General features: G+C 41.3%; 1 protein-coding gene across 2 annotated transcripts in view; it reads left to right on the top strand.

Moving 5' to 3' along the window:
- The window catches only part of PDZRN4 (PDZ domain containing ring finger 4), a 254,796-nt gene that overhangs the window by 223,934 nt on the left and 13,517 nt on the right, over window positions 1–17,345 (top strand). For both annotated transcript variants that reach the window (XM_052790608.1, XM_052790609.1), the window contains 2 exons: window positions 12,490–12,588; window positions 14,806–14,868. In XM_052790608.1, coding sequence (XP_052646568.1) covers window positions 12,490–12,588; window positions 14,806–14,868 — 162 coding nt within the window. The remainder of the gene's footprint in view (window positions 1–12,489; window positions 12,589–14,805; window positions 14,869–17,345) is intronic.

Genomic DNA, 17,345 nt, shown 5'->3' with positions numbered 1-17,345 from the left:
CTGTTGTCTTGTGTGGCTGTCACAGTGCACCTCCATGAGGAGTCTGGTTCTGACTTCTCTGGACCCTTGTATTTGGTACTTGAAGGAAGCAATAAAATCTCCTTTTTAAGAAGATACTTCTCCCAGCCTCCCCTCATAGGAGATGTGCTCCAGCCCCTAATTAGTTAATAGACTTCTAGCCAGACGTGGAGTGCCGTATTCCTACCTGATAACCAAGAGAAGGTTCATTCTTACATTTTATGTCAAAGCCATTTTCACTGGAAAACAGTTTAGGGAGCAAATTCTGGAAAGCCCCAAAACCAAAAAAATGGGACTGGTAAAGTTTGAGGGATTTCTCCTCCCCACCCCTTAAATGGCACAGACCAGTGATTCCTTAGCTTTATCTCTTATTTTTCTATGTTGAAAGCCAAAGAGTTTCAATATGGGGGTCAGGATAGGAGCTTTAATGAAAAGTCAGAATTTTTTTCTTCAAATACATGTAATAATAAATTCCTTTCTTTTATTTTTTGTCAAAATTGTCCAAAAGCAAAGGAATCCATTGGAATACAGAGGCTGTTAGCCAATTTGACAGTTTAGTATTCACAGACTACTCCAGTCTGCTTATCTCATTTTACCATAAGGTTCAGTTTCTGCCTTGTCTGTGCTATTCCCACCTACTTTGTTCAATGAGAACAAAGTGAGAATGTAGAATCTAGGATTAGTGAAAAAGAAACCCTTCGCTGCATGTCATCAGCTAGTTAATTATACTTTAAACTTTTCTCGTATCCTTGCAACTTCACACTTACATTGAGTGAAGGACCAAAAGTGAGGACCAAAGCTGACTGCTGAGAAATACTATATATAAGCAGTTCATCGTGGATCTCTCTGCTCAGAAAGCAAGAATTCATGGTTTTCTCAAGTGCAGAGCATACCAGAAGGGGTGTTGGGTCTCAAGCAGGTGAAAACATATATGCATATATAACATAAGAAAATATATGTATATAGTTAAGTACTTCTAATAAATTAGCATTCATACTGCACCATGGGGAAAGAACAGAAATAAAGAGAATGAATAGGGAGGTAGAAGAATTAGGGAGCAAAGTAAGACCATGGCTTGTTTGAAATAACAAAGTATGCTGAGGATATTTTACTTTCCAGTAAGTGTGATCATCCAGACAATAGGAGGAAAAAATGGGTTTTAATAGCGTTTAGGGTACTTTAAGTTTAATACTTCCCATAAGGGTTGATTTTTTGATTTATCTTTCTGACAGGGATCTGAAGATTTGGTATTATGCCTGCTAGCTAAGGGGGAAAACTCAGGTTCGAGTGGATGTTTGTGACTTCCTGGAGGATATACTGTTAGCTGTTGAGCCTTTTGCAGCCAGGAAGCCTGTAATCTGTAAAGGGTTTTTTTTCCCCCCTCTTTGAGTTCCTTAGGAGATATGCTCACTGTAAAGTCCACCATGTGTCTTTAAGCTCAAGACTTAAAATACCCTTTAAAAGCAAGTCAGAAAGGCCACACCAAGCCTGCGAGGCCCACAGAATTAAAAGTTATGTTTATCTCGTCCCCATATGCTTAGACCCTTCCTCCCACTGCAACACGAAATTTGTTCATAGCACAGTGAGCAAAGGTTTCTCACATTCGTAGTCCAGCTCCGTCGTTCATCCAGCCCAACCAGTTCCCCCATCTGCTCCGCGACTGCTATCCGTCCCCCTGTCCTCACCCATTGAGAGTCTCAGCTGACACTTGGGTGTCTTCCTCCTCCCACTCGCAGCCATCAGGCTGTTACTGATCATCACACATCAGACTGCTGAATATGCACTGGCAGGCTTGCCATGCCTTAAGTTATTCCATTGTTTGATTTCCTACATAGAAGTCTAGCGTGCACCAAAAATTTTCTCTCCAGGGCTGCAGGGAGAGGATGAATTCCCGTATCCAATGGAGCTTCTTTATTATCAAAAGATTCGTCAGCTACGGGGCCAAATTCTGCTCCCACAGTTGCAAGGTGGTATTTTATTAATAGGTGCCTATATGTCAGCGTATTAATTCTGTTTTTTTCTGCTACTACGTTTTTCTTTTTTTTTTTTTTTCTTTTTTTAACACTGGTATCATTGTCTACAGCATCCTGCTGTCCCAGAGCATTCTTTGTCTGGACACAAAGCAGCATGTGGCTCTAAGTGTAGCTATAAAGCAGTGATCAGCAGGAAAGTGATCTCGTTTTTAAATATTTCTCATTCTATGTTGTATTTGCTTTTGGATTATGCATTTGAGAAATGCTTGCTGATATTTTTCCTTTCTGCTTTGATGTAAACAAATCTTGTGTCAGAGATTCTTAAATCTAAACCAGACTTTAAAAAACGAGGATTAAATGAGACTTTAGCCTATAAGGTAGAGCCCCCACCCCTTGGACAGAGCATTGTTTTTCCCCACCATGTGGAATGGAGATAACCCTCTGTTTCTTTGTGGTAAGCTACCAACCAAATCCATTCTGGCAAATCTGACACCCAATGTGATTTGTCCTTTTCGATGCTGTTTATGAGAAGTCAGGACAGTCTTCTGTCAAAATTGATAAGTGAGAAGACAGTGGGGAATGCAATTTTATTTGTAACAGCACAGCTGCCAGCAGTTCCAGCTTGTTTACATCTAGGCTGGCTCAGTCTTGCTCCATAGCTTTTCTATTTCCATCCAAATAGCCCCCAAGTACATTGTGGATGTGCCTGTCTATGTAAAATCTGCGTAACAGAGCATACCGGGAATGTTAGAGAGGGGAAAAAAGAACTGATTTCTTTAGGTTATTTTCACAACTCGAGCATGTCAGTCACTTCAAAAGCGAAATCTTGAACTCTACCAAATCTCCATAGGCATTTACAGAATGGGTTCTAAAACTGAACTATAATCTGCTAAAATCCTGTGATGCTTGTTACCTTCCATGGTGAACGTACCAGAGGAGTTAAGAGCTTTGCTTTTCTGATGGAAGCATTCTTTTTCTGGTGGAATTGGCCAGTGTCTGTAAATTAAATCCACTACAGGCATTTAAATACAAGGTTTTTTGCTGTGAAAAGAATGCAGTAGGACCCTGCAGTGACCTCTGAAGGGGAGGGCAGTTTCATTGCACTCTGCTTCACACTGAATACTTCTGCTACGTAGCCTACAATTAGCCTGTGTTCCGTAGACATTAACATATTTCCTGGAAAATCCTTTTGGCAAGAGAGCATAACTCCTGATGGCATTAGGATAGTTCTCAGGTCTAGGAAGCCTTTGTTTGCCTGTGGTATTACTTGCCTTCAGTCCGGCAGTCCCAGAATCCCAGGCGGTGTTGATCTTTTTTTATAGGTACACTTAAGAAAGGTACAGTGGTAGGTGTTTCCTCCATATAGTCTCTCCTGTGAGCTGTTTCTTTACAGTAGCCCACCCTAAACGTGCAGTTATCATGGAGGTAAAGTGAGAGAGGGGGTTTATGTTTGACTGATCTAGCTTAGGACAGACGAGGTTTTCTAGCAAACTGAAAATTCTTGTTTCCTTTTGCCATTTCTGTTTTTGCAGTTATTAATCAATAATTAGTCTTCTACATGGTTTGTCATTAAAAGGTAGAGTCCAGAGGTGGCTGTAAATGTCAGTGCTCTGGTTCTGTGAATTGTGGGGTCATCTGACACTTTTTCTTTCTCATTATAAGTGTATATCCTATCACTGTGTTTTCAAGAGTTGCAATCATGCTCTTAAATGAATTGTTTGGTGATTGCCAGGGGAGACTCTCTGCAGTGTAACCGGCCTGCGCGGCATGCACTTACACACAGATATATACGCACTGTATGTACCTATATACTCATATACATAAATTTACACACACATACTACCTCCCCTCCTCACACAGAGATACATATACACTCAAGTAGACAACTAAATATTTAACGCCCACCCCAAGCCTGAAAACAAAATATCTACCTTCAAATTAAATGACTTTGTTAAGTGTACATTGGAGGCACCACAGACTCTCTTCATCTAGAGATAGGTAGCCCATAGGAAAAAAAAAAAAAATCATTATATTTGAAATAGATTGGCGTGATGACTTCTACTGATGCTAGGATTTACACATCTTTTTTCTGAGTTTCCTCAAATTACTTCTGGTCATTGTTAAAGACGTGACTGCTAAACAAAGCCTAGCTAAGAGAGTTGGAAACATGATTTGGGTAAGGTGAAATGTGATACTTGTTTGAAACACCAAGCGTCTGTTTTAAGTGTGTAGTCTTACCCATTGTACATACCCTGATCATTTGTACGTGACAGTCACAACTCCTACTGCTTGGTACCAATTCAGAGGTGAAATAAGTGGTGTTATAAAAGGAAGTCTAAAGAACACCATTCATTCTGCTGATGATGCTTTTTTGTTGCAAACCCAGGCCATTGTTTCCCCTGTTTTACAAGCATTTGCAACGTATGCTTTTATGTAATGTATAATACCATTCTTATCACTTCTGAATTTGAGATGAATTTTTCTTTTTAGTAGCTCCACTGATAGCTCTCTACCCTCCTAGGACTTCATTAGATTGAACTGTTCCTGTAATAAGAGTGAAGGGATAGCTCTGGTTCTGTTTGTATTATTTTTTTTTATTTCATGAGCAGAATTACTTGCCAGTGATGACAAGTGTGTGATATTATGAAGATTAAATATTATTGAAGGTAGCAATGTAAATGACCAGTGATTTGGCAGCCTGGAAAAGGTATGTCCTTTGAGCAGCCAAAATTCAGCTATGCATATAAACTGAAAGTTGATCTCACCCATAAAGATGCAGAAACAAGATGATACTGAAGAGTGAATCTTAATTTTAAGGTGTGTGTAGTCCCCATAGTCCCCATGCATTTCTGTTTGATGCTTCAGAAGGGTGACACTAGCTCAGATGGATGAGGACTTTTTTTTCAGTATAACCAGTTTATTAAAATAAGTCAGACCTTAATGTACTTTCTCAGTTAATTCTTCATTGAGCTATTCTGTAAGTACTCTGTTCTTGGCCTTTTGTGCTTTATTCATTCAGTTAATCGTTCTGTCAATTATAACATTAGTGGGATGAACATTAAAACAGCTTCTCAGCTATTACTACAGGTAAAAAGGAAAAGCAAAGATAAACGTAACTACTCTGTTCTTATTTTGCTTTATTATTTTGGTTTTGTTTTCTCTTTTTCTTAAAATTCACGGTAAGTACTACACACTCCTCCACCTTGGATCATCAGGTATTGGGTCCACTCATTGCATTCAATAAGACTTGATTTCTTCCAAAAGTGCAGTCAAGGCTACAGCACAAAATAACTAGCCTGGCATAAAGGCGCTGCTTTACAAGTGCTGGTGAAAGAAACTGAGGAAAACAAGGACATAATCACAAAACCTGTCAGCTAAACCTTGGTGTATTTTAGCATTTGCAAACATTTAGGTCATCCCAGCTATGAGGTAAATTGTGTAAAGAGTTTGGAGCTCTGCCTGATAATGGTCCGTAAAGGGGTAGAACATAAAAGTGTTTCAGCCTACACCTGGGGTTGTTTCAGAGTATGTACATAGCCACTTATTTAGTGATGGGCAGTAATTCACTAATTGGTGATAACTGCATTGTTCTGGGTGGCTATGAAGATAACAACCCCCCCCCCCTTGATGTTGCAATAATAGCAACTAGTAACAATTCGTAATCTAGTTTTGATCCAAAAGGTACTAATAATCATCCTATGGTACAGAAAAATTGCTGAACCCAGAGAGACCTCCACAGACTGGCTCCCTCTGAATTCTTTTGCCTTAGAACACATTACATTACTGTGGGCTTTGTAGATGCAATTTGTCAGCCACCTTAGAGACTTGAGCCAAGATACAGCTCTTTTGTACCTTTTAGGGTGAAGATAAAGCATATCTGAATTGCATTGTTTGTTTCACCACACAAGGACTTTTCCAGACTGGCAGCTTTTTATCTTTCTTCTGGTGAAGTAGGACTCCTTCTCCAGTACTCTGTGGTGACTTCCTTTTCTAAAAGCTGTATGTGTACTGTTGAGTTGGCTCCTAATTTAAAACCTGGCCATTTCATACTTGTAAATAGCAAAACTTCCCTTCTCCTTTCTGTCTTTTTTTTCCCCATTCAGGAGTGTTGTTTGAAGGGGAGAGGGAAGAAAGCACAGTGTTTTGGTTTTACAGGCTGGACTGTACTGATATATAACCAGCACGAAAAGCTGACATTCTTTTCCTCTAGGATAATGGAGACAGGATAGATGCTAGTTAATGCTAAGAAATGAAATAGTTAACTGTATCATAAACAGAACAGGTTTAGGATGCTCTATCTTGCCATGTCACAAAAATACAAACCCTGAACTATGAATCACAGGTTCTGTTACACTGGAAAGTAACGCTAATTAAAATTAATTTGGTATTTGACTATGTCTCGACAGTGAGATGATTTTCTCATTGTAATGAGGACTTAACTGTTAACTGAAATGATCACACACTGTCCATTTAGGAAAAATACTGTTGTGTTTTGATTCCATGCTGTCCCTTCTAATGGTGTTACCAGAGTTCATGGGACCCATTACTCTGATATACCGTACGGGTGAAGGGAACTCAATAGCTATTACGATTTTGATAGTCTCTCTTGGTCCTTTTAGTGGTGTGCAACAATTGCTATAAAGGCAGATGGGGAATATTGGAAGGATGTAGAGTATTTATAATATTTCTACAGTGCCTTTCAAACACTCCGTAATCATTTATTCTTTTATGTCCTGCCACTTTGGTGGTGTTTCCATTGTTTTCTGCTTATAGATAAAGAAAACAAGTCACAAAATGTTACATAAGGTGACTGCACCAAAGCAGTTACAACCGAACAGGGAATAGGGACTTAAAGGCAGAAGACTTCTGGAAACCTGCTAAAAAAATGCCTTATGAGGCAATATCTCACTGATTTTTTTCAAAATTATGATAAATTTGAGAAGGTAGGGAAATTTCCCTTCCTCACTATAGAGCATCATCCAGGGAAGAATCTCAACCATATGCTCAGTAATGTAAAATAAACCCAGTAATTTTTCAAAAAATTTACAATTCTTGATCTTGCAACCAGTTACTTGTATCAATGAGTTCATCCTCTGTCATTTGTGATGGTAACCTTTTTTTAAGGTTTCCTTATTAAAGGCTTCCATTCTGGAAATGGGTCGGCGTGTTTCTGTACACAAATAAATTGCAAAGGGGATCAGCAAGTTTCCTTGTCAGCACAGTCTCAGGAGACTCCCAGTCCTAAGACAACATGTTTGGACATGAGGTAGCCAAGTATAGAGTTTACCTTTGTCATGCTATAGAATGGCGTTGAATAATTGATTAACTTTTATTAGTTATACTGGTCTACATTACATAGAGAAAACTAGTCTTATTGCATTTCACAGCTAGTAAGTCATGAGTTGACAAAAATGAAAAATGGACATAGAATGAGCCAAGACAATGTTATAGTGTCCAGCAACTGGACTGTAAACCCTTTAGAGCTGAGGCAGTGTTTTTCTCCTTAAACCTCCATTGCACTAGAGCAGCCCAAGAGTTACACTTCCGTGGAAAGAATTCGATCAATGTCTTCGCTAATTCTGTGAATATAGTAGGTCAAATTCAACAAAAATAATATTATCATCCCAGAGACCATCAGGGATTTCCTGAACCTGCTTACTCCCTGGCAATTCCCGGGCAAGGGACACATCAGATCTCAAGTTTATTCTGAGTTTCAAAGCCACCCAGTTGCCTTCAAATACTGGGGGTTCTTGTATGGGCTTTGAGACTCTCCTACCTTGGGAAGAGGGTAGCTTGCTGTTCACCCCAACTAATTTGTATTGAGCTCTAATTTCTTGTTTACCTTATTTCCCACCAGTACAAAAATTTCTTCTCATCACCCAGAAGCGTGAGAATGCAAGACAAACAAAAGATCAGAGGATGAGGGAAAGGAAGGAGAACAAAGTGGCAGTAATAAAAGGTTATTTTGGTAGTGCCTGACTGTACACATGATTCATAGGTAGTGAAGCAGTCACTTTAGTAAATGGGACTTCCTGCTCTACCAGGCAGTAATTTCTTTACAGATTTCTATAGGTGAGATAACAGAATGGTTTATAAGGTGAGAGTAGAAGGAAGGTGATGCAGGGGCTGTGTGGATGCGGGCACTTATGGAGAATGGAAATGTTTGGGGGGAAATGGAGAAAAGTGTGAGTGAGGCTGCTGTCTGAATATGAGTGAAGGGTCACTTAGGGAAAGAGTGAACTGAGAAGGGCTTTGAAGATAAGGACAGAAGGATTGTATTGGTGGAGAGGTGCGATGGTTCGAATGGAGGTGAGAGAGGCTGACAGGCAGTGATGAGACAGGGGCAGAGCTCAGCCACGCTATAAATGGGTTGAACAGTGTTGGACAGGGAGTAGCTAATCCTGACAGAAAGTGGGGGGAGGATTCAAAGGTGTGCATGGCTTAGTAGAGACCAATCGCAGAGTGGTCAACAAAGAAAAATGGGGCAGAGTAAGCTTTCCATGTGTGCAGTTATTCCAGCACAGGGTCATCACATGAATAAGTCTTGTCAACATCTTCTGGGTGCAGTGAGAAAAAACTTTACCAACTTCCCTCTTAGGCTGTAACCTGTTTTCCAGTGTGTGGAGGGAAAATGTGAACAGTTCAGATCTCTTTTCGCCCCAAAAAACTGTTTAAGAATGGTCACCGAAGTGCTCATGGGCTGTTTTCTAACAGACCATCAGCTTTACTCTTTGTAATCTAGCTTTTAGTAGAAAGACCTACTATAACTGCAAACTGATGCAAACTTTTCCAAGGTCTCTTTTAATAGCCCTTAACCTCTTTTCAGCAATTCTGGAAAGCCAACAGCCCAGTTGGTGACATTTATAATCTACTTCTCTAGCACTTGAGAGAAATGACAGTATTAACCTAGCCTTCCCTCCCCAAAGAGGTGACAGCTCCTTGTTTGATCTTATGCCTCCTGAGGCTGACAGCCTGTAAACTGGTTTTCCATCATTGACGCGAATGACGGCCTTTAACTGGGAGCCAGAGGCTACAGGCACTACTCCATCACTTTAGAGGATGACCAGTATAACCAGTTTTCAGTCCTTCAGGAGCACGACCTGCACCTCTTGGCTGTCTTTTCTATGTTTGAAGAAATGACCTACCTTGGAAACTTGCATCCCAGTCTTTCAAGACAGGATAGTCTTTATTCTAATTTCCATGTCTATCTTTTAACCAAATAATTTATGGCACAACACTTTAAAGTATTGTCTTCACTGTGGCAATGCACTGAATTATTGTTCTGCCCACACAAAGAAAAGAAGCAGCAAGTCAAAGATTTAGCAATTTGGCATTGAATTCTGTCACTTGGCAGCAGAAAACTCTTCGTGTTGAGAGGCGGCTGCCCCCAGAGTGCCCAAAAGAGGGGGAGGCTGTCATCTCCCATCTCCTCTCCTTCCACCATCTGTCTGTCAGCACACTTCATGAATCTCCAAATATTGTTTCGCACAGATTTTTAAAATGCTGAATTTTGAAGACTGTCAGTTCAGTCCCTACATGCATACACACAAAACCCAAAGAGAAGGCAACTGTATGCATGCGTGCATGTGTGTGTGCATGTGTGCATGTATCTAAAGGGATTTCAGAGAAGGAAATTACATTCTTAGAAATTCATTACTGCTGCCAAACTTATTGTTTCTTCTGTTAAAGACCAGTTGGGAAAAAAAAACCCTAAAAAGTGTCTGTCGCAAAAGGCAATGTTCAATGCATTTGACCGTGATGGTCAAGGTTCTTTAGTGTCTCAGTTGCTGTTCTTCTGTTGAAGTTGTTTCAGATGTGCTTGTTATATAGAGTTAAAGATCAGGCTTGTGAGCTTTTGCTCTGAGAGATGATTTAATATTTTATTCAAAGTGTTTTTAAATTTTCCAAAGAAGTTTTGTCAACCCTGATTTGTTTGAATGTGACCAGGATGTATCATGTTTGCTGTAAAAAAGATGATGCCGTGAGGTTAGTAGTGCAGATGTGCCGTGGGAAAAAGGCAGTTATCTGGAATGACTTCCAATGCAAAGTAAGAGACCTCATCCAACTTCTCCCTCATGCTGAATGAGATACTACTTGAATATGTACTTGAGTCTAGGCTGAAAAGCATGAAATGTTTATTGGGCCTTCAACACTAAGTACCGCTATCTCAGTTGTAGGTATCTACAGCTTCTAGTGGCTACAGCCATGCGCAGTCATCAGACTATGCCTCGTACAGTCATTTAGGAAAGAGGTAGTCCCAAGAAGACCAAGTACAGATCTCAGCTTCAAGCTCTGTTACTGGGCGGAGAAACGAAAGCTGTGGCAACTCAAGCACTATGCGCAGCCAGGGCTGGTGTATCCCAGTCACTGGTATTTGTCATCAGCTGGTGCCCAGAGACAGTTTTAGCAATCCTCTTGGACTCCCAGGATGGACCCTCTAGGGTCGTCCTCATTTTCCTTTGCTCTTTCATGCCCTGAACGGTTAAATTATTCTGCTCATTGAGCCAGCGCACTGAAAGGATTCAGTTTGTTTGCAGCCTGAAACATTGGTACAGCTTTGTAGCAACATTTTGAGAAAAGTCATCCACAAGAACTTCAAGTTCATTCCCGATCGAAGAAATTATGTTCAGAGCAGTCCTTGGGGCCCCTGTCCAGCCTCAGCGCGGGGAGACGGGAGGTTGTGCCGGCAGGACAATGAAAGTCAATGGATTTCAGCTTGTGCACAGCTCCTCATTTGCCTTGATTTAAAGGTCCCAGTCTCAGTCCTTTATGGTGTATTTAGGCTTCCTTATAGGCCTCCAAGGGACCACAAGCTTCTTTATTCCTTAAAAGTATACCTTGTTGCTGTAATTGAAGCCGTTTTGTTACTGTAATTTCTCCCTAATATTACAGCTCTAGTCAAGTGTTCTTTCCCTCTGGAGGCATCAATTATTATGGGGTTTGAATAGGCCTCCTTCCAGTACATATACTTTTGCTCCCAATGCCAAAATCAGGTCACTGCGATTCTCTTCCCTAATAAAACATGGTCCAGTGTTTCTTCTTTCAAACCCCACGTATAATGTGTACTGGCGACTATTCCACTTCTCACCACCCTATTTAAAACTCCTGCTGTATTTAAGAAAAACTAAAGAATACTACAGGTTTCATGGTATTTTCCACATTTCCTTAGTTTCCATTAAGATGTTGAATGTCCAAAGTCCAGGGAGAAGTTTATAGGGTTTATGCAGGTACTGAACCCATGTAGATGTGAATGTTGGTGAGGGAGCAGGGGAGGAAGCCATAGCAGTGCACTTCGTGAAGGATGTTCAGCTGAAATGAAAATGGTGTGGGGTTCATCGGCTAACCCATGTGTGTGAACTGCAGGTTTTTCTATAAGTTGTGGTATTTTGACAGCTGGTCCCAAGTCAATGGGACTCACTCAGTAGTGAGTCCTCACTGCTGTGCGCCCTGCGCCTGTTTATGGATTAATCTGCATGACATCTCTGGGGATGGGGAGGAGCAAGCTCTGTACCACAGACTGAAAACTGAAGCGTGGGTTTGTCTCTCCTTTTTTTGTGCAGCCATGAGAAGCAGAAACTCTTAAGCTCTAAATGTCACCTGCAAAGTCCCTTTAAATACATATATCAACTACAGTTTCCCATTTGCACCCAAGCTAATACTCTGTGTTATTGGATTCATCGTGCTTTATTACAAGTATTTGTTTCACAGTGTTCAAACCAAGTGCAGCTTTGCATTTTAGTGAGTGATTCCCCCATGAAACCCTAAAGACGCTTAACTCAGATGGGTGTATGTAGTAGTTATCGCTGCGCCATCTGCCCTAAAACTTGCACTTTTCATGAGATGCCACTGCTGGGACATCTGGCACTAAAAATATGTTTTCTGCATCATCTCACAATTGAGGAGGATGCCACGGCTGTTCAGCTCCACAGGAGATTCCTTGAAGCATCCTTCTGTTATCTAATAGCTTCTGCAATGAAGCTATGGCACTAAACTGGCCAGGGAAGGAGTTATGCTATTAAGGGAAGGCTGTGTTTTTGCTTTATGGCTTGGATTGCTGTTAGAAGGGAGTGGCACTTGTGTGATGGATTGATTGATGTGTAGCCAGTCTGTCTTATATCCTATAAATCAATAGTTGATGTGATAGTACTAAAATGCCTATGTAATATACTGTAAGTCATCTTCTATTATCCAAAAGCAAAAAACCTGCAAAATCGATGCACAGCCGTATTTCTCAAAGTTTGGCATGTCTTACTGAACTGTTTCTGTATAGCTTGAACCTGCAATATACTGGGATTTCCTTCTTAATTTACAGAATATTTTCCCCCTTAAAGCTGCACACAAAATATTGTGTCTCAAGACTGGACCGTATGAGTAGGTCATACAGTATGAGTATGTCCTACGGTATGAGTATGTCAGCAGCTTGGTGCTCCCTTGTGCTATACAATTTTTTTCCACCCTTGGCAAAAGCCACCACACGAGCCTGTGTGTTTTCTTGTAGGAGGTGGAGCTGTGCCGCATTAGCAGCCAGGAGAAGCTGGGGCTGACTGTCTGTTACAGAACTGATGATGAGGAGGACACGGGGATCTATGTCAGCGAGGTAAGGACGTGGCAATGGGGAGGAGCATGGGAGATGCTCGTGGTGGAGGGCTGAACTTGCCAGGGAACGTAAGAGCAAGTGCTCTGAGACCAGAGTGTAGAAGTGTCGGCTGTCAGCCAGCACGTGTCACTTTCAATTCGTTTAGATTATCAGTTTAAATTATGTTGCCCAAGTAGTGTAATTATTACTAGTGAGCTTCTTTAATGTGAATGCTTTTAACTACAACTTCATCGTTAGGGAAGTACAAAGCAGTCTGAGCATGGTCTGAATTTTGAAAGAAGTCTGCCCTTATAATAGAAATCAGGCAGAGTTTTTAAGGAGAAAAGCACCTTCTCCACACCCTGCTTGCATTCTCCCCCTGCCACAGCCTCGGTAATCATAACAGTGGATAATCATTATTTTACGTTTTGTTACAGTTGTGGTACACACCGACATACCACAGGTGGGTGGAGAGAATAGCTTGGGAGAGGAATATGTTGGAAAGACTAACAATATTTTTTGCCAGACAAAAAACAGAATACTGGATACTGAGATGGGACGAACCCTCAGGTTTTCATTGGCTTCACCAGCAAAACATGGCATCCAGTACATATCACAGGGTGCTAGTGTTTCACAGGTTCAGCCCACAAGACTTCCAGGAACACTAGCTCCCTTTCAGTCTCCAGCCATTCAGAGAGGGTTGTTTTTCTGGGTAAAGCGAACTCTTGTGAGTCCAAGGTCACTGGTGATTGTCCTGCATGAACCGCGTTTCCAATTTCTCACTTTTGTGGCACATTGAACCAAATTTGGACACTAGGAAAAGGTTCTTCACTGAGAGGGTGGTCAGTCGCTGGAACAGGCTCCCCAGGGAAGTGGTCACGGCACCAAGCCTGTCAGGGTTCAAGGAGCATCTGGATGATGCTCTTAGTCATATGGCTTAGTTTTAAGTAGTCCTATGAGGAGCAGGGAGTTGGACTCCATGATCCTGCAAGCTTGAGATATTCTATGATTCTGTGATTCTAAATCCTGAGCGAAGCTCATGGACAGAGGCAATCAGTAGAGAGAATTCTTCTACATATCAGTGAACGGGGATGAAGGCAAGATTGCACGTTCGCAGGCCAGCAGCAATGTCAAAGAAGCAGAAAAGCACAGCCTTGGAACAAGAGTGAGGAATTAATATAAGACTACCCAAGAATAAGTCTTCCACCAGTTGTATAAACGCTGCTGTTAAAGTCTGTTTGACCTTGTGAGGACAAAGAAAGTGCAGGAATCTCTTTAATACACTCCAGGGTTATATCTGAAATGTGCTGGGTTTCCTACATGGCAGAAATTTCTCAGACCTTTTATAGTGAATGTAATTATATTGTCTTTCGTACTTGATTAAGCACTTCAGAATCATTTTTTTTTTCTGTGACAATGCACAAGAAGGAAATAATATCTAACAGCTGTAGAGGATGTAACCTGCAAACCAAATGCTCAACACAAATGTTTGGTTTGAAAAAATAGCTTATGGCATGATGAGGCAAAATAAATGATTTAAGATAACCATCAAGTGAAAGGTGATAGATCGAATTGCCCTGCAATGAACAGTAGGTCATTGCTCAGGGATGAGCTATAGTGACTTTGATAAACTGTTAATGGAGCCCTAAACATCTATTTAGGTTAAACTAACTTAAAATTAACTGACTCAGACCAGGAACAACATACAATACCTGTGAGTGATCTATACAATATAGATCCTTTGGGGTTTTTTGCTGTTTCCTTGCAAGCTGCAAAATTCCAGAGGAAGTAACAGATTGATAACTGAGATAATCATTTAATAGTAAATGTTTCCATGAAAGAAAAATAAACCTGCTCTTTTCCCAAAGACAGGCCCATTTGTATAGAGGTATCAACTGCTGCAGAAGCACCTCAGTCCATAGTGAACTTCCAGAGAAGAGGGAGTCTGTCATTAATTCTTAGTGCTCTGACAGCTGAAGGTTAATGCCTGACAGTGGCATAAGAAAGTATTAATCTGAAAATCATATGCTCCCAACCCTTTCTGTCTTTAGGCTTTTATCTGAAACAAGCTCATGTGATTATTTAAAAACTGTTGAGTTCATATGACTCTAAAGGAAACTTCAGATTGTCTGTGTACAGAGTAAAAATGGTACTTTTACAAATTGTGCAATTACATGGCTGTTACCATTTCCAGTAAAAATCTTTCCATGTTCAGTTACTGGATGTTGTCCTGTGCAGGTTGATCCAAACAGCATTGCTGCCAGAGATGGCCGGATCCGTGAAGGAGACCGCATTTTGCAAGTATGTGACAATAGACTCTTCCTTAAACTCTTTCTTCAGACAAATGTGCAGTGCCGTGTTCTCTGTGGACTGTTAATGAGGGAAGGTAGTTCTCTTTGTTGCTGTGATCGATGAGAAAATCCATGTCTGTCTGTTTTTTAACACAATAGCCGGGAGCTAGAGTGCGTGTACTGAAAAATGAGAATGACTAACTCGTTCTGGCTCATGCCCTTATGTCCCATGTCTTTTTTTGCCATATTTATTAGCAAATCTCATTTCCCCTATGTTCATCTCAGTGTCAAATTCTAAACAGGGATTCTGCAGACATAAATATGGGTGTCACAGACTTGCTGATCATTCACTGATCGCATAAATTTGGGTAAAACTCACTTGTGCTGAGCATATATGGTAAGAGTTTTCATACAAAAAATGTGCTGTTAGTGAAGGATGATATTGAACGTACCTGAGGAGGGGGTTCATTAGGCTTTTGTTAATATTTTCTTTCCTCCACCAATAAAACATTGGTTTTCTGAGTTCCTTTTCTAATCCACCATCTTGGCTTCTTTTTCCCCCTTTGTTTCTGTTGATCCGCTCATTTAAAGAGCTGCCCCACAGATAGGTTTGTGTGATACAGCATAGCCCCTGTGGGTACGGGTGGCCGGCTGCTGGCTCGGGAGGAGGGCAGTGTACCTCTACAAAGAGGGAAGTAGCTAGAATAGCAGTGGATTTCCATTTTCAACTGGCAGTGAATAGCACATTTTTTGCCCTAGTGACAAAATCGCAAAACAGCTACCAAAAATCAGTAGATTGGAAACTCTTTGCTGTACTGTAGCATTTTAGTTCTGGTTCCCAGTCGATGACCCTTGCATTTTAACCTTTTCTCACTGGAGCCCCAGAAGTAGCTCCTGGTGATGACAGGTTGCTTTTCTGTAACACGTTCCATAATTGCCCTTCATTAATTTAGGCACGTGAGCTTTCACGTTGTCACAAGATCAGCCTCTTCCTTCCCTCCAGTATTTTCATTTCTGCAGGAAATGTCTTTGCTGAAATGTGTACCTATATCTCTTACCCTGGTATCAGCTTTGGGAGTCTAGCTAACACAACAGGATCTACGAGCTGGCTTACCAAGTGGCCCATCTTTTGGAGGGGAAATAATAAGTTACATTTTAATGTCAGGGCTCACTCAGGGGCTGCTGGTTTATTCTCTGTGTGGTTGGGAACGTGAAAACCTTCACAGGACTGATGGTGTTCCCCCCCCAGAAGACCCAGACGCCATGGTGCGAGGGCAGTGAGCTCCTTGGTGGTACTGGGAGTGATGGGACCACATCGTGGGGTGCGGCTAGGAGAGGAAAAGTCAGTGCACTGCCTTCTGCGTCTTTCTGTAAAATACCTACTGAAGAAAGCAAACAGGATATAATGACATTTTTAACTTTGAAAAATCAGAAAAAAACCTAGTTTATTTGACAGAGTAGAAACAACTTTCATTCCTACTCTGTGCGTTTCAAAATAAGGTAATAGAGGGTAGGTCCATTTTCTGCTCCTTTCCTTGCTTTCTAAAATTTCTGAGCGAAGTGGAGAGCCAACAGCAGTTCAGACAAATGTTCTCCAGTTCCTAATGAAATTCATTTCGATTGTGAGTAAAGACTCGAGGGGCGAGAGAAAAGCATAGGTAATTCTGCCGTCCTTTTGTAGACTGGAGCATTACTTTAATGTCAGTGCTGATATATAGCTATGAGTTTGACCATTAAAGTTAACACCCAGAGAGTTACGTGGGGTTTACTTTCATATCTGAAAACACATTGACCCTCTATCTGCTCTTATTGATGAGATAACTCAGAGAAATAGAAGGTGACAGTGCCATTACGGGGGGATTACTCTGAGGCTGGGTGCGAGCCGGATCCTTGAGCGTGGGGAGGTTTTCTGTGGGTGGCGGATGGCATTGGTTAAGGCTGGGAGGGACGCGCTGCTTTGTGTATTTCTCGCAAAATTAGGGCAGATTTCCTCACATTTTTGAGGCTGAAACAGTCCCCTTCTCATTCTCACAAACCTCACACCTCTCCCATCACCTTCGCAGTCCCCTTAAGCACCTGAGAACAGCCTGAGTATTTTACATGAAATGTTACAAAGTCAAGGGAAAGGTTTGATAAGGATGGTGCCTAAACTCCTGCTGTTTTTAACGGCGAACCTCCAGGCTGATGAGTGCTCCCCGTGGGAGCGAGATGCCGTGGGGCAGGCTGAAGTCTCTGCTTTTCGGGTTAGGGCAGCTCTGCGTTATCAAATGGTCATCTGGTCTCCCACAGACCACTGCTATCCCTTAATGTAAGCTTTGAAGGGTCTCAGGCATTTTACTTATTGCTGGTTAGATAATGAGGGTACACACTGGGCTTTTCTTTGATCTGAATTAAAGCTGTGTTTTCAAGTCAAGGCTTTCAGGCCAAACATACATGGAGAAATGCAACTTCCTCTTTACTTTTCAATCAATCAGGAAGTTCCCTCTG

Source organism: Harpia harpyja, chromosome 6, assembly GCF_026419915.1.
Source record: "Harpia harpyja isolate bHarHar1 chromosome 6, bHarHar1 primary haplotype, whole genome shotgun sequence".
Lineage (NCBI taxonomy): Eukaryota > Metazoa > Chordata > Aves > Accipitriformes > Accipitridae > Harpia > Harpia harpyja.
The sequence above is the reverse complement of the archived record's forward strand: the minus strand, read 5'-3'. Positions and strand labels throughout refer to the sequence as shown.